The sequence below is a fragment of the Salvelinus fontinalis genome, chromosome 3 (genome assembly GCF_029448725.1).
Source record: "Salvelinus fontinalis isolate EN_2023a chromosome 3, ASM2944872v1, whole genome shotgun sequence".
Lineage (NCBI taxonomy): Eukaryota > Metazoa > Chordata > Actinopteri > Salmoniformes > Salmonidae > Salvelinus > Salvelinus fontinalis.
In genome coordinates this window covers 33,903,005-33,930,145 of record NC_074667.1, presented here as the reverse complement: position 1 = coordinate 33,930,145, position 27,141 = coordinate 33,903,005, and the positions used below count along the sequence as shown (strand labels likewise).

Sequence of the window (27,141 nt, the reverse complement as noted above, 5' to 3'; positions counted from 1 at the left end):
TTGGATAAACGTGTCCATAATCAGCTGACTGGCTTTCTTAAAACGTGTCAATAATCAACTGAATGGCTTTCTTAATGTCTATAGTATTGTCTCTTGTATGCAATCTGGTTTCCGCTCAGGTTATGTATGTGTCACTGCAACCTTAAATGATGTCACCATTGCTCTTGATTCTAAGCAATGTTATGCTGCTATTTTTTATTGACTTGGCCAAAGCTTTTTATATGGTAGACCATTCCATTCTTGTGGGCCAGGTAAGGAGTATTGATGTCTCTGAAGTGTCTTTGGCCTGGTGTGCTACCTGCCTCTCTCAAAGAGTGCAGTGTATAAAGTCAGAACATCTGCTGTCTCAGTCACTGCCTGTCACCAAGGGAGAACCCCAAGGCTTGATCCTAGGCCCCACGCTCTTCTCAATTTACATCAACAATATAGCTCAGGCAGTGGGAAGCTCTCTCTTCCATTTATATGCAGATGATACAGTCTTATACTCAGCTGGCCCCTCCCCGGATTTTGAGTTAAACGTTCTACAACGAAGCTTTCATAGTGTACAACAAGCTTTCTCTGCCCTTAACCTTGTTCTGAACACCTCCAAAACAAAGGTCATGTGGTTTGGTAAGAAGAATACCCCTCTCCCCACCGGTGTGATTACTACCTCTGAGGGTTTAGAGCTTGAGGTAGTCACCTCATACAAGTACTTGGGAATATGGCTAGACGGTACACTGTCCTTCTCTCAGCACATATCAAAGCTTCAGTCTAAGGTTAAATCTAGACTTTATTTCCTCTGTTGTAATCGCTCCTCTTTCACCCCAGCTGCCAAACTAACCCTGATTCAGATGACTATCCTACCCATGCAAGATTACGGAGACGTAATTTATAGATCGGCAGGTAAGGGTGCTCTCGAGCAGCTAGATGTTCTTTACCATTCTGCCATCAGATTTGCCTCCAATTCTCCTTATAGGACACACCACTGCACTCTATACTCCTCTGTAAACTGGTCATCTCTGTATACCTGTCGCAAGACCCACTGGTTGATGGTTATTTATAAAACCCTCTTAGGCCTCACTCCCCCTTATCTGAGATACCTACTGCAGCCCTCATCCTCCACATACAACACCCGTTCTGCCAGTCACATTGTGTTAAAGGTCCCCAAAGCACACACATTCCTGGGTCGCTCCTCTTTTCAGTTCGCTGCAGCTAGTGTTGTGGAATTATTGTAATCAAAAGGAGAGACTTTTAACTTTCTTCAAAACAATCAAATTCTATTATTTAATTACTGCAGTAATGGAGCTTAGGTGATTAATTGAGTAGGTGATTAATTGAGCCCAACGAGCGGATTTGAGCCACAGCATTTTATAGCAAAGTTCATCCTCCTGGATGTTCATGACAAACAACAGATGTATGGAATGGGTCACAAGGTTAGGTTTCATATGAAAGATACTAATAATTCACAGCCAACAGTATCTGCTGTAAAGACTGTTCTCATTGTGTAGAGACCATGGTCTGGCCCCCAACTCCATACTGGAGCCATCTCCCCTTGGTACCCCAGTACAGAAACATTAACTCATGTTATGGAATGCGGTCTTGTTAGGCTTATCATCCAAAGACATCGTAAATCTCCCAGAGGCCCACTTTCAGTTCTCACAGACACAATAGAGTTATAAGAACCCTCGATTCTGTTGCATAAAACAACCATTTGATGCAATTACAGTATTGTAACGGCCGTTTAAAGGAGTGGACCAAGGCGCAGTGTTTTGAGCGTACAATAAAACTCCAACCGAAACTCCAACGTAGTGCTCACAGGCAACTAAACACGGACAACTACCCACAAAACCAACATGGAAAATGGCAACCTAAATAGGCTCCCCAATCAGAGACAACGATAAACAGCTGTCTCTGATTGGGAACCCATTCAGGCCACCATAAACCTACATACCCCTAGACAATACAAAATCCCCATAGATAACCAAAAAACCCTAGACAAGACAAAAACCCCTAGACAATACAAAAACTAAACAAACCACCCTTGTCACACCCTGACCTAACCAAATAATAAAGAAAGCAAATATAACTAAAGTCAGGGCGTGACAATTATAACAAACTTGAACATTTTCTCCCACACTAGCGACTGGAACGAGCTGCAAAAAACACTCAAACTGGACAGTTTTATCTATTCATTCAAAGACTCCATCATGGACACTCTTATTGAGAGTTGGGGCTGCTTCGCATGATGTATTGTTGTCTCTACCTTGCCGTTGTCTGTGCCCAATAATGTTTGTAGCATGTTTTGTGCTGCTACCATGTTGTGCTGCTGCCAAGTTGTGTTGCTACCATGTTGTTGTCGTGTTGTTTTGCTACCATGCTGTATTGTCATGTATTGCTGCCATGCCTTGTTGTTGTCTTAGGTCTCTCTTTATGTAGTGTTGTGGTGTCTCTCTTGTCGTGATGTGTGTTTTGTCCCATATTTGTATTTTTTTATCTCAGCCCACGTCCCCGCAGGAAGCCTTTTGCCTTTTGGTAGGCATCATTGTAAATAAGAATTTGTTCTTAACTGACTTGTCTAGTTAAATAAGGGGGGGGGGGTAAAAAGACTAATAAATTGTCACAATTTGCTATGTAAAAATTTGAATAAATGCGATCAAATTTAATTTGTGTTTGCTCTTCATTAATTCTCGTTTCCCCTCCAGATTAGAGAAGACTCTAATCTGTCAACTGTAGGCTACCAAAATTTTTGATCAACTTCCAAATAATGAGAGAGGCTTTTTTCACGAGCGCATATGCCATCACCAGCGAGTGAGCTGCACGTCATTGGGTGAGTCAGTGAAACTGGAAAGTATTTTTAGGACCATCATTTCCTCCTCATATTGTAGCCTACAATATGTCTCCACACACCTAGGCCTTCCCCACTTGGAATTCCGAGTTGGATGACCGTTCAAAATACATTTTCCCAGTTGGAGCTCGTTTTTTCCCGATCTTCCAGTTGTCTTGAACACGCTGATGTCTGACGTCAGAGATTTCCAAGCTCCGAGTTCCCAGTTGTTTTGAAGGTGGCATTTTTTTTAAAGTTATGCCAAAGTCTCCAGTCATGTAAAATGATGTAGAATTGCATGAAATGTGTTTATAAAAGAAAAACATTTCCTGGACCCTAGGCAACAAAAAATGTTTCCCATGTGTGCAACTTCTGTAAGTGGCTCTACTCTCTGCTCTACGCCACTACCTTACCGAAATGTGATGCAATTATTATAAAGGTGATTTTTTTTTCTCATGCGTTCTGGTACCTCAGAACTCCTCAGGTCACCTCCCTCTCGCTCACTTTTTGTTCCAGCACCTCCCGATTTACATATTACCAACGGGGTATGAAGACATACACATTCAAATCAAATGATATTTTATTGGTCACACACACATATTTAGCCGATATTATTGCGGGTGTAGCGCAATGCTTGTGTTCCTAGTTCCAACAGTGCAGTTGAAGTCAGTGCATCCTGATATAGTATTTCTTAGTCATTTAGAACATTTTCTACACATTCTTTTTCACTTTGAAAATGTGGACTATGTTGTGTAGATTGATAGTGAAAAAAATCGAATTTAATCCCTTTCTAGATTCGTTTTTTAAGGCAGCAAACAGTAAATGTGAAGACTGTGCAACGGGTGTGTAGACATTCACTAGCGACTGTAGATATGAAAAAGGAAAGGAAATGGAGAGTTACAGGAAGGAAATACCGATCTAAGAGTGAGAGATAAAGGAGGAAGAGAGGATAGATTGTGTTCGGAGACAGAGTGATAAACTGGTGAAGGGGAATAAGAGAGGAGTAATGTGTCTGTCGTACCTGAGGCTTCTATGGGTGAGTGATCTTTTTTTCTCATAGAAGAACAAACAGCCACATTGAAAGCGGTTACACTTTCCGCCAGTGTAAAAGAGAGCTAGAGAATTCAGGGCAGGTAACATGGTTAAATATGAATGTAATCTCTATTGATCCACACGCACCACACAAAGAATGTAGCTTTAATGTTGAATATCAGTCTGGTTCTACCCGCTGGGAAGAGTCAATAATAAAAAAGTGAAGACATTCCATGCACATTGGTAGGATTGAGAAGTATCAACTAGCCACATGATCTAGTTAGTATTTTGATTATGCAAACACCAAACATTTTGAATTTGAATTAAGGGTTTGAGTGACAGATGTATATGAAAGCAATTCTAGAGCTATGCAATGTTTTTGAACAAACATATGGAGACTGCTCCTGTTGCTTTGTATTGAGATTACCACCGCATTTATGTGTAGCAAATGCTGCTCTGCTTCAATGTGGTATTTTTAGTAGGCTGACTAATGCAGAACTATTATTTTCAATGAGTCATGTTCAAAGTATTTTCCCCGTCATCAGTGATTCACACTTTCTTTGTTGTTGTGTGGCTTTTTTTTCTGCCTTACTTCCTCGTTCTATTGTAGTACACTCTTGTGTTTACATGGAAGTGCAGAGAGAATTTTTGTGTGCAAAACAGACTTGTCATTCATAGAGTTGGATCGTGGGCTCTGCTTTGCATTTTTGCCATAATGGTTTCTGTGACAGGGGAAGGTAACGCTATATAGGGAATTCTCCATTTTAAAGCCCTTGGTGCTGCCTGCTGAAACAGGCTTTGTGTCATGTGAGAAGTCTATCCAAGTCTATGTTATCCTTATATTTATCTCACTTCCTTAATTCCCTTTTCTTTGAATGAGTGAGTTACCATTTAGTCCACTAAGTGGTGCTAAATAACCAAACTACATTTACTGGAATAAAAACTGAAGTTACCGCCAGTGAGTCCAGTCATATGTACTGCACGTCATGGCAATCCCTCACACATTACTAGTTACAGCAAATCCCTTATCAATGCTGAATCGGTATTGGCTGTAATTAATATATATAAAACAAAATGAAAATGCTTCAGTGAAGATAAAATAATATGTTCTATTTAATATGAGCTAGAGTAGAGTAGGCTAGAACTACAGTAGAGTAGACTAGAACTACAGTAGAGCTAGATGTAGAGTAGACTAGAGCTAGAGTAGAGTAAGCTATAGTAGAGTAAAGTGGAGTGAGCTAGACTAGAGTAAGTTAAAACCTCTACAGAGTACCTAACCCGGATCCGGGAGCACCCCCCACCTCCCCCACACTGATTAGCATCGCTAGCATAGCGTCACAATTAAATAGTAGCATCTAAATATCATTAAATCACAAGTCCAAGACACCCAATGAAAGACACAGATCTTGTGAATAAAACCACCATTTCAGATTTTTTAAATGTTTTACAGGGAAGACAAAATATGTAAATCTATTAGCTAAACACGTTAGCAAAAGACACCATTTTCTTACTCCAACAGTTTCTTACTCCATCAGGTGCTATCACCAATTCGGCTAAACTAAGATATTGATAGCCACAAACCAACAAACAAATTCATAAGATGACAGTCTGATAACATATTTATGGTATAGCATAGTTTTTTTTTTTTTAAATGTGCATTTTTCAGGTATAAATCACAGTTCTACATTGCAGCTGCAATCTGATATAGTGCTGATGCAGCTAGAACAATTACAGAGACCAACGTTATATAACTAATTACTTGTCTTAAAACATTTCAGAAAAAATACACAGCGTACAGATATTGAAAGCCCAACATCTGGTGAATCCAAACAATATTTCAGATTTTTTAAATGTTTTATAGCGAAAACAAAATGTAGCGCTAAATTAGCATAACCAGGCCAGCCAGAACCAGCTGGACGCGCCCGACCAGTTCACATGCACGACAGATATATGAAATAACATCGTAAATTGGGTCTTACTATTGCTGGTCTTTCATCAGAATGTTGATCAAGGTGTCCTTAGTCCTGATGAGTCGTTCAATCCATTCACAATGGCAACTTCCCCTCTTCATTTAGCCTGGGTACTGGTCGACTGGCACGGTCCCTGTCCAAAGTTAAAAAACTCAAAGAACGGAACACGGCAAAACTCCCGAAAAAATTCTAATAATCTGATTAAACTATATTGAAAAAACATACATTACGGTGATATGGTCACATGTATCAAACAAACTTCGAGACGGAGATAGTTTTCATCCGTAACGTCAGCATAACAAAAGACAATGGCACCTCTGAAAACGCGCATCTCAGAAACCGGAAGTTGTCGGTCACGCTAAAGAAATAGGTCTTATTTCACGTCAGTACAAGATAAACAAAAAATTTCTCCTCTGACGTCTTCCAGACACCCAGAGGAAGAAGAAGGAAGTGTGTTTCGGGTCATAGGTCGCGTGACCATATATAGGCAGAGCTTTGAAGCGAGCATACACATCTTGCAATCTTCTTCTGGCTCAGGGAAAGTGCTGTGAAATGACCTGTGTTTGACTCAGAGACAAAATTGGAACGGTTTTAGAAACCATAGCTTGTTTTCTATCCAATGGCATATGGTTATATGCATATAGTAACAGCAATAATTGAATAAGAGGCAGTTTAATCTGTAGAGGCAATTATGCTAATGCGAAACAGCACCCCCTGTATTCTCAAGAAGCTAGAGTAGAGTAAGGTAGAGTAGAGTGAGGTAGAGTAAGCTTGAGCTAGACTAGAGCTAGTGTAAACTAGACTAGAGTGAGCTAGAGTAGAGTAAGCTAGAGCTAGACAAGAGCTAGAGTAGAGTAAGCTAGAGTTAGACAAGAGCTAGAGTAGAGTAGAGTAAGCTAGAGTATAGTAGAGTACGCTCGACATAGACTAGAGCTAAAGTAGAGTAGAGTAAGTTAGATCTAGAGCTAGAGCTAAAGTTGAGTAAACTAGAGCTAGAGTAGAGTAAGCTAGAGCTAGAGTAGAGCAGAGTAAGCCAGAGCTAAAGCTAAAGTAGAGTACAGTAAGCTAGAGCTAAAGTAGAGTACAGTAAGCTAGAGCTAGACCTAGAGCTAAAGTAGAGTACAGTAAGCTAGACCTAGAGCTAAAGTAGAGGACAGTAAGCTAGACCTAGAGCTAAAGTAGAGTACAGTAAGCTTGACCTAGAGCTAAAGTAGAGTACAGTAAGCTAGACCTAGAGCTAAAGTAGAGTACAGTAAGCTAGACCTAGAGCTAAAGTAGAGTAAGCTAGAGCTACAGAAGAGTAAGGTAGAGCTAGACCGGAGCTAGGGCTAAAGTAGAGTAAGCTAGAGCTAAAGTAGAGTACAGTAAGCTAGACCTAGAGCTAAAGTAGAGTACAGTAAGCTAGACCTAGAGCTAAAGTAGAGTACAGTAAGCTAGACCTAGAGCTAAAGTAGAGTACAGTAAGCTAGACCTAGAGCTAAAGTAGAGTAAGCTAGAGCTACAGAAGAGTAAGGTAGAGCTAGACCGGAGCTAGGGCTAAAGTAGAGTAAGCTAGAGCTAGACCTAGAGCTAAAGTAGAGTAAGCTAGAGCTACAGAAGAGTAAGGTAGAGCTAGACCGGAGCTAGGGCTAAAGTAGAGTAAGCTAGAGCTAGACCTAGAGCTAAAGTAGAGTACAGTAAGCTAGAGCTAGACCTAGAGCTAAAGTAGAGTACAGTAAGCTAGAGCTAGAGCTAAAGTAGAGTAAGCTAGAGCTAAAGTAGAGTAAGATAGAGCTAGAGGAAGTCTGTTACTGGTCTCCCACATGAAAAAAATACTATAGCATGCATACAGTACTATAGTATTCACTGTAGAGTTTTGCAGACTTTACTGTACTGTTTACAGATAACTATATAAATACTGTAGTGGAACTGTAGTAAATACACTATAATAATTAACGTAGTGTTTTTGCAGATTGTGGTATACTGTAGTATTTACTGCAGTGTTTTTGTGGACTGTACTATACTGTAGTATTTACTGTAGTGTTTTTGCAGATATTACTTTCCATGGATACAATATATGGTCTATACTTGGCATGTAGGTTTCTCACTAATGGGTGGCACAAATTGTGATATGGGGGAGGGGAATGAGCAGGGTATATGCAAATTAATGCGGATAATACTGTAGTATTTACTATAGTATTCTATAGTATACTACAACATGATCGAGGGATACTACAGTGTGTATTATAGTATTCTACAGTATAATACAGTTCACTATAGAATTCTATAGTAAGTACTGTAGTATTCTATAGTAAACTGTAGTATTTTTTATGTGGGCTGAGAGCGGATAGTGTCCAAAGGGTCTTGAGTGTTTGCTATCCAAACCCCAGGCTGAGCAGCCAACCATGAGAGTGTCACGCCCTGGCCTTAGTATTCTTTGTTTTCGTTATTATTTTAGTTAGGTCAGGGTGTGACATGGGTAATTTATGTGGGTTTTGTAGTGTCCAGGGTGGTTGTAAGGTTTAGGGGGTTTATTTAGAGTAGTTGGGTTTATGTTTAGTATAGTTGTCTAGCTGTGTCTATGTTGTGTGTAGTTGTCTAGGAAAGTCTATGGTTGCCTGAATGGGTTCCCAATTAGAGACAGCTGGTTTCTGTTGTCTCTGATTGGGAGCCATATTTAAGGTAGCCATAGGCTTTAGCTTGTTGTGGGGAATTGTCTATGTCTAAACGTTAGTAGCTTGTGTGTGCACTTTCGTTTTGTAGCTTCATGGTCGTTTGTTGTTTTGTTAGGTTGTAAGTGTTTTGTTTCGTTTTGCCTTCTTCTATAATAAAAGATGCTGCGTTTTGGTCCGTCTCACTCCCACACGATCGTGACAGAGAGGCCCGTTCAGACTGACTGATTCACTGATTGATTGATGGATTGACTGTCGGACTGACTGACAGACAGATGGGCAGTATGTAGTAGTGGAAGGCATGCTAGCATAACTTAATAATAGATTAGAATCCTCCCCACACCCTCCCATCTATCAACACTGTTCAACAACCTCACTTCTCTCAAGACAGCAATTCATAAATACCATACATGGTACTTCAAGCTAGCTCTTGCTCTCTGTCTCTCTCCCTCCGTCTCTTGTCACCCCACCCCTTGCTGAGAGAGTGCCGCCTTCACTCTTGCTCTCTCTATCTCTCTCTCCCTCTCTCTCTCACAAACACACACACACACACACATACACACACACACACACACACACACAAAGTCGCACACAGCAAGAGAGGGAGGGCTCATGGACTGACAGCAAAGTTTCCTCTTCCCTCTTTCTCTTTCTCACACAAACACTGTTTCCCTTTCCTCTCTCTCCCTCCTTCTACCTCACATACTCTCTCCACATAACTCTCTTTCTCTCTCCCTGTTTCTCTCTCTCTCTTTCTGCTGTCTCTCTCCCCCTACTTCTACCTCACATACTCCCTCCACATAACTATCCTTCTCTCTTTCTGTCTCTTCCTGTTTCTCTCTCTAGCACTCTCTCTCTGTTCTCTCTCTCGCTCTCTCTCTCAGCTCTCTCTCTCTCTCTCTCTCTCTCTCTCTGTTGTCTCTCTCTCTCTCTCTCTCTCTCTCTCTCTCTCTCTCTCTCTCCCTGTTGTCTGTCTCTCTCTCTCTCTCTATCTCCCTCCCCTAGCCTGAAAAGGGTAGGCTTTTCACTCCGGCACCTGCCCTTACCTACAGCACAGAGAGAGGGCGAGAGGGAGGCGAGAGCAGAGCAGCACCTTGGCCCAGCCTCACCTTCCTGTGGGATTTTCCACCTTACTTCTTAACACAGAGCCCAGCTTTGTTTGTTGTTCTCTGGGAACGTTGGGAACATTCACTCAGCTCTGTGGAGATCAAAGCAGAGAATGAAGCTCATCTCACCTGGCTGTGCATGGATGGATACCCGAAGCGGTCAGGATTCCCATCTGATTTTCCCATTTGATCCCATTTTCCGAAAAGAAGTTTGAGGAAGGGTCAAAGAGAACCTGGGAGTTCAGGGGGTTTTAACTGCAGGAGAGACGGACAGGTTTGGTGTGTGTGTGTGAACGAGGGAATGTGCCAGAGCAAGAGAGAGAAAGAGACTTAATAGACAAAGAACATAAGTGAGAGCTAAAGTAGTTCTACGTAGTCCATTTTTAAGGCTGGCTGGGCATTGGACAAGAACAATACATACAATAAGGAAAATAGTCTATCAGCTGCAACAGGAGTCATAGATTTATAACTTAGTACGTTTTCACTTTCAGGCTGTTTCTTAGTGTTTGTCAGTCTAGTTGTCACTGTGTGTGCTCAGATCCATTGTAGTGAGCACTGTGGTGTCATTGGAGGGTTTTGTTGTATTCTGAGCACACGGTTGGCCAGTTCAAATGATTGACAGGGCTAAAGAAGAAGAGTTGTTTCAGGAAGCGGGAGTGAGGCTTATACAGGAGGACATGGGGAGATAAGATGGATCCTGCCCTAGCAGCACACCTTGGACCTAAGTCAGACTTTGATGAACTCAACCTGTACTGGTTCCTGTGGACTTGAGTGAGGAGGACAATTTCTACCACCGCCATCTTTGAACTTTGGCACCAGGAAGTATAACACTGCCAGGGGAGAGGGTTATCTCGACCTCAACACCTCAAACCTTAATCCACATTTTTTTAAAGTATTGACGCTTGGTTATCATGTTTCCATGGTGACCCTGTCAGCACGGTGACCTGTCAGCATCATCACGGTGGTAGCCAACAGCCATGCAGTACCTGGGTGGTAAACTGTCCTCCGCCCAGGTCCATGTCTCTGGCTGGGTGGGCAGCGTGCGTCGTTCCCTACAGGGGGCACTGAACTTAGTCTGGGGAGATGAGGAGGAGGTGGTGGTGGTAAAAGAAGAAGAGGAGGAGAAGGAAGAGGAGGATGAGGGAGAAGGTGGGGGAGGGGGCAGGAGGTTCGACAGGGCTGTGTCCCCTCTGCGTAGCTTTGCCTCCCGGAGCCGGCAATCCCTGAGGTTGTTCTCTGTCCGAAGTCGCCAGCGGATGACGCTGCGTAGACGGGCAGCAGACACCAGCGCTGTAAGAGAACCTGTCTGAACAATGTCATTATCTGCACTTTATCCAAAACCTTTTTTGAATGAACATGGACATAAAAGTGATACTTAGCCGAACAGCTTCTTTCCCTCCATAGTCCGTCGGGCCACTAATTACGCTTCTTTCTCCACCTCTATCCCTCCAGCACCTTTCTACCTATTGTTGCTTATTCCTATCCTTCTTCTCGGCCCCTCAGAGGCTTGTGTAGGCCTATTGCATATGCCGGTGTGCGTGTGTGTGTGCTGTTTATCAGTATGCATACGGTTAGCATTTCCCTCTGTCAGTGGTGTGAACGTGGGGACACAAGGCCTGAGGGATAGAGATAAGGCCCATGGAAACACCGCTGTGTGTGTTTGTTCCCTGCTATGAATTTACTCATAATGTGTCTGCTCATGCTAACCTCACCTTTAGCCAGTGATAGGGAAGCTTCTCTGAAAATATAGTATACCAAGCTACCAATTGCTTCACACTGGAAAAAGTGAAGCTACGCTAAAGCTACCCTTAAGGAATATATAGTTTACTTAACTAAAGCTACTTTGAAAAAGTAGTTCACTGCATCCAAACTACTTTGTGATGATCACATCTAAATCTGAAATGTCATAGACTACAAATTGCAAGAACAGTCTGCTCTGGAGTCAAATGTTAACAGAATGTGTAATTTAGCCTATTAAACACAAAAACTGTTTCAAGTGAGAATAAGGCCAGTCTGATGCCAAAAAAGAGAGGAAATGCTTGCCTACTTCACCCATATTTTATTTTCTTTGTGGAAAAAAGGTAGTGTGTATTTCCAGCAGTTAGCTACACTGCTCCATGGCAAAAAAAGTAATGAACTACTGAAAACACTACCTAGATTTTGAATTTAGTTTAACTATCACCAAGCTACAGCAAAATGGAGTGAAATTACTATACTGAACAAAAATATAAATGCAACAACTTCAACGATTTCACTGAGTTAAAGTGGCTGGTCTCAGGCGATCTTGGAATAGGAGAAATGCTCACTAACAAGGATATAAACAAATGTAGAGAAATAAGCTTTCTGTGCTTCTTTTTTTGGAACATTTCTGAGATTTTTTATTTCAGCTCATGAAACACTTTACATGCGGCATTTATATTTTTGTCCAGTATAGTTGACCTACATATAGTTCTCTATTCCCCAACACTGCTTTAAGCCACAGCCCTTAGCGAGGTGTGTCTGTGCCTGTGTAATTTATTGCTGCATGTTTTAGAGGACATGCTAGCTAGCATTAGGTTGTATTTCAGTCTGGATGGCTTTAAGCCCCCCAATACTATACTGTAAAGATGTTCAAATGAGGTGTGACTGCAGAGCACTACCAGGAATCCTGCTCTGTCTTGACTTGTAACCCTCGCCCCACACCCACCTATTATACTCATGCTGTTTTGATCCCCGCAAAAATAGTTTGGCTGTGTCATAACATCTCTCCCCAAGATGTGAACATTATTCCCAGTGGTGCCACCCATAGGATAACCTCTGCGTATACTACTTTAAGTCGCTTTGAATAGGAGCATCTGCTAAATGTATTATATTTTTATTATAGAAGGACTCCTTGTTCTGAAGGAGAATGACTCCTTATTTTTGAATGACTTACTGCAATCGATATACACTAGTTATGATATTATCGCTGTACATGTGGATAACTTGCCCTTAATGTAAAAAAGTGGCTTTTAAAAATATATATATTTTCATAGCACATTGCTAGGTCTACTCACTATAGCATATAGTACGAAGTTGTCCTAAGTTCCTAATTTGGTTACATATTACCGCCCACCTTATACACTGTAAGCTTTCTATGTACACAGGTAGAGATTTGTGAACCTGCTAGGTAGGCTAGCTGCCTTCCGGACTGCTATACAGCTGCCGGTGTAACACCGGCAATTTAACTCAGCTACTGTACATACCAGACAGGGTTGTGAAGACAAAGTCAAAAGTAGTGCACTATATAGGGAATAGGGTGTCATTTGAGACAGGGCCGAAGTAGACCCAGTCCTCCTGTCTGTCACTGTGCTTACTCTATGAGGACATAGCCTGCTGTACTGTAGGCAAATCTACTGATAGAGGTTGATTCATCTCCACAGTGACAAGGCCAGCCAGGCCAGACGCATTGTGCAAATGAAGTCAGACAGAGAAAATAGCTCCCGCTCTCTTTCTGTGTGTGTGTGTGTGTGTGTGTGTGTGTGTGTGTGTGTGTGTGTGTGTGTGTGTGTGTGTGTGTGTGTGTGTGTGTGTGTGTGTGTGTGTAGCCCGACTCACCCAATCAATCAGCAATCAAGGCAGTAAAGGAGTTATGAAGAAAGATGTTTACTAAATCAAAAGCTGTTCCTCTCCCACTGTATTTACACCGGGTTGGTTTCAGTGGAGGCTGGTGGGAGGAGCTATAGGAGGACGGAATGGAATTAAATAAATGGAATGGAATTAATGGAACGGTATCAAACAGATCAAACATATGGAAACCACATGTTTGACTCCGTTCCATTGATTCCATTCCAGCCATTACAATGAGCCCATCCTCCTATAGCTCCTCCCACCAGTCTCAACTGGTTGGTTTTGTTGCTGGGTAACATAAAAACGACAGTAGATTGGCATGTGCGCCTTGACAAACACTAGAGTGAGGTGAGGTCAAAGAATGTGTGTGACTGTCAGTGTGTGTGTGTGAGGGTGGTGTTTTTTGAGGACAGTGTACCCTCTGTGACCAGCTCATTAAAATATTAATGCTTGGCTGGTTGTTTGACCTCTTTCTTTCTCTGTTGTGATGAACGCTCTTGGATTCATGTGCTCTCTTCAACAGCGTTCTCTTGCAACCCCCTCTCCTAGTCGCCCCACACGTTTAGGGGAATGCTCCTTACATTAACATTATATAGGCCAACTAGGCAAAAGTGTCAGCTGAGTATCGGTATCTGTTTTGCTCCCTGCATAGTGTCCCTCTTCATGAAACTTAGCTAAAGTTTTGATAACTCTCTCTTTCTCTCTCTCATCAGGAGCAGTTGAAGTGCTGTGTGGGGGCGGGAGAGGGACATGACAGAGAGGCTCTGATTGATGGAGAGCCAGACAAGCAGTATGGGGGATGTGACACTAGACTGTCTGAGGATGCCAGGTAGGTACAGGAGAACCACCGTACAATAGCCCTATACTACTGATAACTACACTATGGATGCATGTCAATAGTCTTAAGGATCCCACACACCAGTAAGATTGTCAAATGTTTGCTTGCCGAGAGCACTCAGCCCCTCTGAACAGTGTGTCAGCGGTCAATCGCTTTTGTGTTCACACCGCACAGACTTTGAAGCCATCAGCCTTGTCAAAATACTCCAAACCAGAAGGTGGCAGTAGTGTTGCATTCTTAAGCTTAGTTTGGCAATGCTAGTCCCTGTGTATTTAGCTTTTTAGGTATCCAATGTTAGCTAACTAGCTAGCTGCACTAATGTTGCTATTGTTGTAGAAAGCCCTTGTTGATACTAGCCAGATGGCCACAGCTAGATAACTAGCTAGCAAGATGGCAAAAAACAATTTCATTCACTCTCCATAATCCCAAACTGCCAGTGTCAGCCCATAGACATTTTTTTCCCTAGCTAGCTAATGTTAAATAAACCGTTAGCATGTCATTCGCTAGATAGCGTAAGATATTTTTTGGCTTTTTGTTGTCACTCCTGTCGGGTCCCCCACATGGAGATTTGTGCACTCTGATCGGCTCAAAGTCAAGCTGTCGGCCACTGAGGAGCATTGCGATTCTATAAGTAGGTAGCCTACCAGGTCGGTACGCAGAAGGTAGTTCATTTGTTCTACCAAGACAAAGTGAAGGTAGTATACTTCTTCTGACATCTGCTGGTTAATAAAACATATTGCAGGGGGGACACATGGATTGTGTGAACCCACATTGGAGCAGTACATTTACATTACATTTAAGTCATTTAGCAGACGCTCTTATCCAGAGCGACTTACAAATTGGTGCATTCACCTTATGACATCCAGCACCAGATTAAGTGGACAAAGGTTTTCCATTTTAATTGTTGTGATCTGTTTTTTTATTCCCCACATCCTAAGTCTGCAGACGACAGTGGAACAGATCTCCCCTGTCACACCAGATGAGCCTAACAGTACATCTCCACTAGAAGAAACAGAGGAGCCATTAGCCTTTCCTGATGTAAGTCTCTTGTCAAGGCCTATCTGGTACTTTCACTATGTATTTGTAGGCTACGATATTTGACTTTGCTTGTCCCTGCGTGCACAGATTTCTCCTCCTCTATTGGACACCAGTGCTCAGCGTGCAAGGGCAAAGCTGAGGAAGAGTCGGAGGACCCGCCCCCCTCGAGCTGTCCATCAGAACTCTACCACAGCAACGCTTGAGGAAAACCACGTCCACGACTGGAGGTTCTGTGACTCCTCAGGTTAGTAGACAATTCCATTTGTCTACTACCTACCCCCATTTTTTTATTTAACTAGGCAAGTCAGTTAAGAACTAATTCTTATTTACAATGACGGCCTATACCGGCCAAACCCGGATGACCCTGGGCTAATTGTGCGCCGCCCAATCACGGCCGGCTGTGATACAGCCTGGATTCGAACCAGGGTGTCTGTAGAGACGCCTCTAGCACTGAGATGCAGTGCCTTAGACCGCTGCACCACTCGGGATCCCAATGCAGCTAAATCTGTAGAGATCATGTACATTAGTTCTAGACAAAAGGTTGATAGCTACACCTTGCCCTCTAATAGGCTAGGTGGAATTTGCAGCATATATTTCTTACACCAATCTCATTCTTTCAGATACACAAATGGCTAGGAGGTAGAGGTTAAGGGTCATTGCAACCATCCCTCATTAAAAGTAATTCACACAAGACCAAACATCTGTTATACCCCATTTTCAGATAAGGTGGTCTCTCTAACAAGGGGAGATTGTGAGTCTGATGAGGAGCAGCCCCGAGGGAGGGAGGTATGTTCACCACCTTCCCAGCCCCAGAGAATACCCCTCTTTTCTGGAATGGACCCGTCCGCCCTCAAGGTACAGTATGTAGATGCTCTCAATCCACCGATGCTCTATGTTACATCCTGAAAGATTGACTGGGGCTAAAGTGCATCCCAAATGGCACCTTATTTCCTATTTAGGATTAATAGGACCATAGGGTTCCGGTCAAAAGTAGTGTACTATATAGGGAATAGGGTGCCCTTTGGGGCGTAATCTTAGATGCAATCAAACCTGCACTGCTGGACATACTGCATGACAAAGTTCCTAAACCATAAAACGTGCATTATGGGTGATAAGTGATTGTTTACTGCAGGATTTTTCTTAGTAAGGAGTCCCCTGCACTATCAAAAAGGTTTAGAACATGACTCGTTCTTACCTTCACTGCCTCTCCTAGGCTCAGTTAAAGAAGCGAACAGGGGGAGGAGTTAAAGGAGCAGATACAGACAGTCAGACAGACAGTCTTGCTCCATCCCCCTCTCATCTCTCCCGCTCTCCCGGATGTTCCTCCTTCCTACCCGGGTCGTCACAGATGCTACCCCCTGTAGGGAACAAAGATGGAGGGTAAGTTTAGTCCCAACATGCTGCTCTTATCTTACTAGCATAAAACCACATTTTCAGCATTGTAAGTTATTTTAGTAGTTTTAAAATGTTATTCAACATGAATCAACAAAATGTGATGAATGAGATAACAACTAGCAATGCAGATGACTGAAATAGTTAGCTGGATAACTGAGTTAGCTGTTAGTACAAAATGTGCAACAATAGCTGGCTACAAGGCAAACCATTTGATCTATGTTTGTGTGACCCTCAGGGGGGACTCGTCTCCTTCATGGCTGCAAGAACTCAAGTCTAAGAAGCGCTTGAGTCAATACAACAGTGAGGACTAGCTGAGTGGATGGACCTCATTTTTACACCCGTTATTACAATCAAAATACATATCTGATCACATTCCCCTTCCATGCACACCTTAAAGTGTTAGTTAACTCCAAAGAAAGCCTATAGCTTGTTAAAAGTTTGCAGTCTGACGATTTCAGACACACTTTGATTTGAGTGAACTGTCACTTTAAAATATGCCCTGTATCTGTTTAATGTAAATTAGCTTTTATTCCTGTTTACGTCTAGGAGATACCACCCAGCTAGCACATTCGGTTCCTTGGAACTTGTAGGAACGTACGTATTTGGTTTCCCATTGGTTCTGGGAACGAAGCCATAAGTATCTTGACCGGTAAAACGAAAAGTTCTGAGAAAGGAAGTGAAAACGTGGTCTGTTCTGGAAACTTACATTTTTAGGTTGCAGAGAGATTCTGAGAAGCTTTCCTGGGAGGTTTTATTAACGTTCTGAGTACGTAAATTATAGGTTATTTAAAGGTAATTACATAACGTCCTGAGAAAGTGTTTCAATATGACTTTTAAAAACACTGATAGCTTAGAACATATAGGACACATGGAAATGCATTTTTGTTTATTGTGCCAGAGTCTAACCTATGATCTTCTGTTTTGTATCCATGGAATTAGTCAACTGCGCCACCAGGATGGAGCTAGCATGCCATGTTTGTTTTTTACTCATACAAAGCTGATCATTTTAATCTATTCAAATAGACCCCATTTCAAAGGAAACAAGCACTAATTAAGATCCGGTATGGCCAATTAGTGGGCGCAGCCAACACACTTAACAAGATAGAGGATAGAGAGTGTTTTGTTAATTCTGAGAACAGAATGTATATGTTTTTAAATAACATTCTTAGAACGTTCTTTGAATGTTACTACATTTTTGTGTTTTTTATGGAAAATGTTCTTAACATTCTCTGAACAATTTGAGAACATGAATTTAACTAGAACCTGTAGGAAACGTTATGCTGAAGTACCAAAATTACCACAGAAAAATGTTGTTTCTTAACGTTCTCTGAACAATTTGAGAACATGAATTTAACTAGAACCTGTAGGAAATGTTATGCTGAAGTACCAAAATTACCACAGAAAAATTTTGTTTCTTAATGTTCTCTGAACTATTGGAGAACATTCTCAATGTCAAACCAGTTGGAGAACATTCTTAGAATGTTACCAAAATTGTAATGAAATATAACCATGTTTGAACTTTTAGGAAACGTTCTGTTTAAGTAATGAAATTCCAAGAAAACAATGTTTTCTTGTGAAGTTCCTTAAATGTGCTGAGAATGTTCCAAAGCCAAGCAACTATCCTGCACCATTCCCAGAAAGTTGTGGGAAGGTTGTATGCAAAATAACCATAGGACAACCAGGCTCTCACCAAGCTCTAGGAAACATATGGTTCTCAGAACATTATGTGCTAGCTGGGCATTGACTTGGAGATCATCCAACTGATGCTGCTGTTGTTGCTGACAAACACCCCTGTGACAAACACAGCAGTGACCTGGACTCCCTCCAATCATGTGCCTTTCCAGAAACTCACTTTTTTTATTGACAAACTATGCAAGACAATGGAGAAGCATTGGATACTTTCCTGCCTTTCGTTGTGACCATCTCTTTGACTTTTCTATTCGTCAAAGGAATTATAAGCATGTAGACTATTTGCAACACAGAAACACTAAGCACGCACACACACACACACACACAGAGAATATTTGCAACATTTGGACAAGTGCCTCTCATCACAGGCCACTATATGTTCTAGACTGTATCTTTCCATCCATCCAAACTTGCATGCCAGATTCTGTGTGGGAGCTTGACGTAATTACCATACGTGTTTAGGTCATGCACACAAATATCCACAATGCCACAAGGTTCACATACATACTTGAATTGTACATCTTTTGGCACCTAGCCAATGGAACTTTCCTTCTTTCTCAATTGATCTCTTGTTTTGAACTAATCCGTCAGTTTCCTTTCTCTGTTATGTTATGCACTCACTCGCTGCTCTAATGAGCTGCTCTTGATAAAAGTATCTGGTAGATACAACGATATTATCTCTACTCTGTCCAAACAAGAAAAGGAGAGGAATAGCTCTGTCTGCACACTTGTTCACACTTGTGCACTTGTGTGGTTTGATTAGAGACAATGTCTCAACCCCTGTGTACAATAGGTCTTTCATCTGATCTCAGTCAATAACAAACCAATACACATGTGCATACTTTGCCTGCCATGATGCCCAAATCCTGCAAAAGTGACATAAAGCACTTTAAGAGTGATCCATTTACAGTAACAATGACAGGTGCACTAGAAAATAATTGTATACAATACCATTCCCCGTCCATAGGTGCAGACTGACATTGACAAAATGATGTCTATCAAATAATAAGTACTAATTTTACACATTCAGATTCAAGTATATTTGGGCAAGGTCCTATTGTCATTGCATTAGTAATAAGCATGTTGATCTGATATGTCTGTATGTATTGCTGTCAGCCACAGATAAGATCTTGTTTCTTCTGAGTGTTGATCAGCTGATATTGTTCATTGCTGCCAGATCAATTAAGGAGTATTTTCTGTCAGTGTTTTTTGAAAGGGTGCAAATCTCTAACATTTTCACTTTCATATTATCTTCATAACGTTCAATGGAATAATAGAAAACACAAACAATCCACACACTCAGAAATGCAAATACTGTAGGCCTATATACAGTAAGAAACATGTTTTGAATGGCACCATAGAATGTTTTTGATACCTACACCTACTAGTCTACATTGACTGTGTGAAAAGTGGGTAACACCACTTGACACCCAATGTCATAACACATTATGATATGGCCATAACCATGTCATAACAGCTGACAACTTGTCACAATATATATATATATATATATATATATATGTCACAACAGCTGTAAATATATATTTACACATTTATTCAAATAACTTTTTTGCCTGCCAAGAGGTTTCCTTTCGTTTGAAAGTTTGTTTCTTAAATCCTTTGTTGTTGTTGTAATGAATTCTTTACATTCAAGCTTTAAATAACTTGTAGAAAATAAACTTTATGACACTGTCATGAAGAATTGTGACCATCTTGTGTAACTTTACTTAGACTAAGAAAATACACTTTATGACACTGTGAAGAAGCACTGTGACCATCATAATCATATAAGCCAAATAGGCCTATCACAAACATGCCCTTATATCAGTCATTAGTCAAAAAGAGGGTGTCTTGTCCTGCTCCTGAAATCTGCTCCTGCATTCATCTCAGTCACCAGCAACAGAGCATTGGGGTAGGTGCATGTCTGACATCAATGTGTGCGCAATTACAATGATAATTTAATATGGTCAATATTTTTTTTAATATATACAGTACCAGTCAAAGGTTTGGACACACCTACTCATTCAAGGTTTTTATTTTATTTTATTATTTTATACATTGTAGAATAATAGTGAAGACATCAAAACTATGAAATAACACATACAGAATCATGTCCTAACCAAGAAAACTGTTAAACAAATCAAAATGTATTTTTTATTTTTCAATGTAGCCACCTTTTGCCTTGATGACAGCTTTGCACACTTTTGGCATTCTCTCAACCAGCTTCACCTGGAATGCTTTTCCAACAGTCTTGAAGGAGTTCCCACGTATGCTGAGGTCATTAGCTGCTTTTCCTTCACTCTGCGGTCCAACTCCTCTTCAACCATCTCAATTGGGTTGAGGTCGGGTGATTTATAGAGGCAAGGTCATCTGATGCAGCATCACACATGTGGGAACCACACATGTGGAGATCATCCGTTCACCTACTCTGCGTCTCATAAAGACACGGTGGTTGAAACCAAAAATCTCAATTTTGGACTCATGAGACCAAAGGACAGATTTCCACCGGTCTAATGTCCACTGCTGTGTTTCTTGGCCCAAGCAAGTCTCTTCTTCTTATTGGTGTCCTTTAGTAGTGGTTTCTTTGCAGAAATTCGACCATGAAGGCCTGATTCACGCAGTCTCCTCTGAACAGTTGATGTTGAGATGTGTCTGTTACTTGAACTCAATGAAGCATTTATTTGGGCTGAATTTTATGAGGCTGATAACTTATAGCGCTTAATGGTCTTTGCGACAGCACTTGAAGAAACGTACTGACTGACCTTCATGTTTTAAAGTAATGATGGACTGTCATTTCTCTTTTCTTTTTTGAACTGTTCGTGACATAATATGGAAGGCACACTTGTACACTTGACATAACAAGGCACACTTGTTAATTGAAATGTATTCCAGGTGACTAACTCATGAAGCTGGTTGAGAGAATGCCAAGAGTTTGCAATGCTGTCATCAAAGTTAAGGGTGGCTACTTTGAAGATGAACACTATTTTGATTACTACATGATTCCGTATGTGTAATTTCATAGTTTGATGTCTTCACTTTTATTCTACAATGTAGAAAATAGTAAAAGATAAAGAAAAACCCTTGCATGAGTAGGTGTGTCCAAACTTTTGACTGGTACTGTATAACATAAACATACTGTTGACACGCAGACTAATGAAATTTTTTGCCTTGTGTGGTAGGTTTTGTGGGTTTTTACACTCTTATGTACGTGTCATTACCAGCCATAAAATAAAGCAATATATGTCACAACAGGTCTAACTGTGTCATGACAGTGTTATGACCCTATTATAACAGGTTATGACAAGTTATGTCAGCTGTTATGACATGGTTATGACCGTGTCATGACGTTGGGTGTCAAGTAAAGTGCTAACAAAAAGTGTGTGATAGGAGCACGTTGGTTTCATGCACCAGGTGTCAATAGACAATATGACTACTGTATAGTAAGGAAGGCTTTCTCCAGATTCCCCCTGGAAAGTGAGCTTGCGAAAATGTCCAGTGCGTCAAGGGAGGCTTGTAAGAAGATTTTCAGGGTTTGCATGGCAAAGACAGATGTTTGACTGGGATCCTACTGATATAGTACTGACACCTGATGCATAGGAGAATGTCACACATAGATTAGAGACAGAGGTGAATAGTGGGATGCAAGGAGAGGAAAAGGATAGGAGGAAAGAAACTTTAAGGATGAAGAAAGGACTGAAAGTAAAAGAGGAGTGATGAAAATGAAGTAATAAAATGCACGAGGGAGGAGTGAAGGTAGAAGAAGATGAAGGAGAGTAAATAGAAAGCAGAAAGTGCGGGTGAGGTGGCGGGGCAGTGGACAGGCGGACGGATGGAAAGCTGGACAGACAGATGGGCAGTTGGGTGTGGCCAGTAGTGCTGAGTGGAGTTGATCTCGCTCAATCCTCTTGGCTCGCTGTCTGTGTGTGACCACCATCAGGCCACTGGCAGGGTGGCAGCATGAGCGTGGTCGGCCCGGGTGGCAGCGGGTGCCAATATGCCCCGACCGAGGGCATGCAGCCCTATTGAGAGGCAATGTGACGGACACAATGCGAGCGACAGACTTGCTGCATCAACAGCATCACCCGCCCCTGTTTTTTTGCTGCTGTGTGCCATTTATAAACCATAAATACCTCCCCGGCTCCTAGTGCCTGCTCGCCAGGCCTCCACACTCACACACCCTCATACAGAGACAGAAAGAGGGAGAGAAAAAGAAAAAAGAAAGAACAAGGAAAAACGGAGAGAGTGTGGCTCGTACGTGGTGCAGAGAAACACAAGCCATCCAGGTAAAAACAGACAGATCCCTCTCTTTCCTTGGTGCTCTGACTGTCTATCTTGTGCTGCAACTCTTGCTGTTTTCAATTATCCCCATTTATCGCTCTCCATAACTATGTATGCACTGTTATTTTACCTGGAACTGAATATGCATCAACGTGTCAAATGCAAAAGTCCATTTGTGGAATCAGAATATGTAAGATTTTTTTATGTAAGAATGTTTTGGAATGTAGATGGTCAAACAATGATGTAATGGGAAAAAAACAACATTTCGTGCAAACAGTGCCTTCTTCTCCACCATGAAGTTACTATTCCGTTAGTCAGCACCTCTCAAACATTTTTGGACATTTGTCAACTTTTCTTTGGAATGCAGAGGGAAAATGTCGGAGCAGCAGGGTGCACCGGAGCAGCTAGCAGCTGGAAAGAGCCAAGGAGGGGCAGGAGCCACCTACAAGGTGGGTGTAGGGTGAAGTTGCCTCTAGATGCTGATCTTGGGTCAATTTTGTATTTTCCCCACTAGGACTGGGGAGGGAAAGCTGATCTTAGTTCTGTACCTACAATTCTTTGGTGGTGAAAAGCGTATTAGAATCTTTTGGTGGTAAAAGGGTTCCACGTAGAGCCTTGTATTAGCAAAAGGGCATCCTCATGGAACCAAAATTAGTTACATTCAGAGGGTTCTCCTACGGGGACAATTGAAGAACCCTTTAGGGTTCTAGGGAGCACCTTCTTTTTAGTGATAAAAGGGTTCCACGTAGAACATTGTATTAGTAAAAGGGTTCCACATGGAGGCAAAAAAAATATATATTCAGAGGGTTCTCCTATGGGGACAATTGAAAAATCCTTTATGGTTCTAGGGAGCACCTTCTTTCTTTTTGTAGGGAAGAATTCACCCTAGAGCTACAAGGTGCCTGACATCCATTGGACCTTATTATAATCGTTTTATATCTTAGCCTAAGATTCACTTGGTCTGACTTTTTATGAAATGTCACCGATACTACCAGTATGTATTTACAATGACATAAGCAAAATAACGCACAATAACACAGCAGTATAGTACAACACCTTGTTAAATTACAACTGTGCAATCTTCATGCAGTTTCTGCTAATGTTAATGTTGTTGTTAAGCCTATTTTGTACCAATGTAATTACTTACCACTGACCCATGCCTCTTCCTGGCTTATCTTGTAGGTGGTGGTGTTTGAGTTTGAGAACTTCTGTGGGAAGAAAGTGGAACTGTCTGCAGAGTGTAAGAATGTGATCGAAAAGGGATGTGAGAAGGTGGGATCTATCATCGTGGAATCAGGACCGTAAGTGTCACCAATATTGATATTCTACATTTTCCATCATGCCTCATTCTTGCCCACTTCCTGTTTACCTGTCTCTCCAATACTCTCCAACACTGCCCTTATTAAAACGTTAAAACATTTATGAATCCAACTTCAGTCTCTAGACAATGAAATTCCATTCTTATTGAACTGTGTATACATTTTGATCACAGTTCTTATCAATTACCTTTCATGCAGGGGAGACCAAGGTTGGTTGTCTCATGGGTTGGTTTTCACAGTGCTAATTACTCACAATGTAAATGGTGCTGTGTAATAATTTGAAGGTTAAAATCTGTGAACTTTTTGAAAGAACTCATCCACCTGGTCAATTCATGTCAGCATAATAAAACATTGAGGTTAGGAGAATGTGTTTTTCATAGGTGAAAGTAAAAATATATATTGGTATGTTCTTTGTAAATGTTTATTATGGAACTATCCATGAACACTTATGTTTGTTGAAAAGAGGAAAGGGAACGCTATATTTCAAACCAATTTCTGAGTTCCTAGGCCAAGCCATGTGGTAACTAACATATTCATTAGCATTGGGGGTGGTTGGGGATGGTTGTCACATGGAACTTGGGGTTGGTTGTCACTATCAACGTTGCCACTGCCAGTATACAATACATCCCATCTCTTTTGTGCTATAAAGAGCTCTCTTTGTTGCCTCTCTCACACACACACACATGTTTTCTGTCACACACCTACACACACACATGCGTGTGCAAACACGCATACACACACAAATGTACTCAAAATGTCATATCCCACTGGGCACAAACTGCTTAAATCAACATTGTTTCAGTGCAATTTGTCAAGGTATTGTGACGTGGAATCTGTGTGGAAAATACATTGGATTTGAAAAAAGTAATCTTGAGGTAAAAATTTTAACCATAGGATTATGTCATCATGGTAACCAATTTCAACATTGACAAACCTTGCATAAAATATGTTGAATTTGTACCTTTGAAACAACGTCAGATCTTCAATGTAATATCCACTAAAATAAAAAAGCAATAGGCTGGGCAGCACCTCCTACTGGTGAGTTTATCTATCTACAACTACCCTGCGGTTTTCCATCCAGGCCCTGCTTATCTTTGAGATTTGTCACTGTCTGTTACCAATGTGCTACTGGGAGAATTTGGATGTCCTTTTAGATGGTTAAAAGCATAGTGGTAACACATTGGGAATCCAACAAACTTTCAACTGTCTTTTTGAGTGGGTGAAAAAAAGTTGTAATCTCATTGATCAACGTATCAACCAAATATTACCCAATTCTCCAAGTTGAAATGACGAGGTGTGCCCAGTGGGATATTATTCTCAAGGCATAAAATGCTAAAGTTTGTTAGGAATATCATTCTATCAAAGAAAGGCTTGGCTACTTCTAAGACTGTTGGCTGTATTGCTTCATTCCCTGTTACAAAAGGAATAAGTTACTAGCAAACATTGTGACAACCAACCCCATACTGTGACAACCAACCCCGCGATGGTTGTCACAAGTGGACAGAGTGTGTTTGATGCCTTATAACTCCATGTTGAAATAAGATAATGATTTAAAAAAAGGTCCCAGTTTCAACCCAAGACCTTGCTCTTTCTCCTAATATTGAAAAGAGTCTTGTAAGATATACTGCTGCTGAGAAAGAGACACAAGAGTAAAAAGTGTGACAACCAACCCCATTCTCTCCTACAATCTCGCAACTACTGTTTATGTCCAAGAAATTGGTAAAGTGTAATTACCTTTGTGTTCTCAGCTGGGTGGCATTTGAGCGCCAGGCATTTGGCGGGGAGCAGTTTGTGCTGGAGAAGGGCGAGTATCCTCGTTGGAGCACCTGGACCAACAGCCAGACTAATAACTACCTGCTGTCCCTCAGGCCACTCAAAGTGGTCAGTATATCCCTGTAACTATAATTAGAATCATCATCCTTTAACTGGGTATATTTACATGTACCAGGAATCTGACATGGTGCAATGGTGCTGACAACCCCTTACAATAAACAGAATACACAGACAGAATATAGCCAAAATGATTTACACATAATCTACGTACAGTATATAAGGATGTAGCCTACTGACCATACCAACCCACAGTGGACAGGCATCCAACTGTCATGTCAATGAGATAAGACTAACCTGTCGAGCTAAAGGGCAAATCCCTTTTGTTTCCTTAGTTAACAGATTTACACATAAGAAACCTATTTGTACCAAATGATTTGTGCTCCCAAGCCACCAAAAGTATTTATTTGATCATTATTTAGTTATTTTAAACTGCACTTTTCTATGTAGGGTTACCAGCCCTGGAGTAGTAGCTACCTTCCTCAAAAGTAAACACCAAGTAAACAGCAGACATGAAAACATAGTGTAACCACCACCCATTCCTGTTCCTGCCCAGGACAGTGCGGATCACAAACTCCACCTGTTCGAGAACCCAGGCTTCGCCGGGAGGAAGATGGAGATTGTGGATGACGACGTCCCCAGCCTGTGGGTCCATGGCTTTCAGGACCGCGTGGCCAGCATCAAGGCTACGAATGGAGCGTAAGTTCAACACCTTTACACATCATTGAGATCAGGCATACAGTATCTGTCTACAGCTAGGTTACTGCAAGGTTATCTCTCATGCAAGTATAGCTCTGAAGTTCAACCGATTCTGTTGCATAAATGTCATTATAGCTGTATGTCCCCTTGTCCTCCCTAGGTGGGTGGGCTACATGTTCCCAGGCTACAGGGGCCGCCAGTACATCTTTGAGCATGGAGACTACAAGCACTGGAATGACTGGGGAGCATCGACCCCTCAGATCCAGTCTGTCCGACGCGTACGTGACATGCAGTGGCACAAGAGAGGCTGCTTCATTGCCCCCACCCCCACTCCCGCCCCCGCCCCCGCCCCCAACCCCACACCCCCAGCACCTGCACCCCCTACCGCCGCTGGCACCAGCTGAAAGAGAGTAGCTGTGGCCCCAGGCCCCCTAAGAAGCCAAATCCGGGCCTCCCATCCATCCAGGGCTCCACCGAGCCTCACCTCCTCATCACAGAGGGCCAGCAAGAAACGACGAACTCGGAAGTGAAGTAACCATCACTGACTTACCTATGTGTCTGGGATGGAAATAATAAAGGCTTTGAACCCGATTTGGTTTGACCCAACTGGATGTTTTTGTCAGGCCCTCTTACTTGCTATGAAAACTTCTCTGAGGTTGTTAGAATAATATTATTTAGTGTGCCAACATCATAAAATAGCAGAAATAATATTTGGTTAATGGTGCTGGTTTACATCTCCTTCTTTAGAATGGTTGTAGGGTAAAACACTGACCAGTAGATGGTAACATGGAACCAGAAGACATCAACTTGCATGGGAAGTTGAGTTGAGTGTCTAGGAGACGTCCAAGACTAAATAAAACATTCAAATTTATTATCACCATAAAAATGATGCACTTTCACCCAAC

General features: G+C 41.7%; 2 protein-coding genes across 2 annotated transcripts in view; both read left to right on the top strand.

Moving 5' to 3' along the window:
• Positions 1 to 19,818, top strand: part of LOC129845005 (trichohyalin-like) — a 34,322-nt gene extending 14,504 nt beyond the window's left edge. Inside the window, exons 3-8 of the mRNA XM_055913109.1 lie at positions 13,864 to 13,979; positions 14,927 to 15,026; positions 15,114 to 15,270; positions 15,748 to 15,881; positions 16,240 to 16,406; positions 16,657 to 19,818. Of these exons, the coding sequence (XP_055769084.1) occupies positions 13,864 to 13,979; positions 14,927 to 15,026; positions 15,114 to 15,270; positions 15,748 to 15,881; positions 16,240 to 16,406; positions 16,657 to 16,732 (750 nt within the window). The 3' untranslated portion in view covers positions 16,733 to 19,818. The remainder of the gene's footprint in view (positions 1 to 13,863; positions 13,980 to 14,926; positions 15,027 to 15,113; positions 15,271 to 15,747; positions 15,882 to 16,239; positions 16,407 to 16,656) is intronic.
• A 2,944-nt stretch (positions 19,819 to 22,762) lies between these two features.
• Positions 22,763 to 26,754, top strand: LOC129834584 (beta-crystallin B3-like). Its single transcript, XM_055899706.1, has 5 exons — positions 22,763 to 22,837; positions 23,571 to 23,689; positions 25,456 to 25,588; positions 26,094 to 26,236; positions 26,397 to 26,754. Exons 1-5 carry the CDS (start codon positions 22,763 to 22,765, stop codon positions 26,638 to 26,640), a joined length of 714 nt encoding a protein of 237 aa, XP_055755681.1. The 3' UTR covers positions 26,641 to 26,754.
• The last annotated feature ends 387 nt before the right edge of the window (positions 26,755 to 27,141 follow it).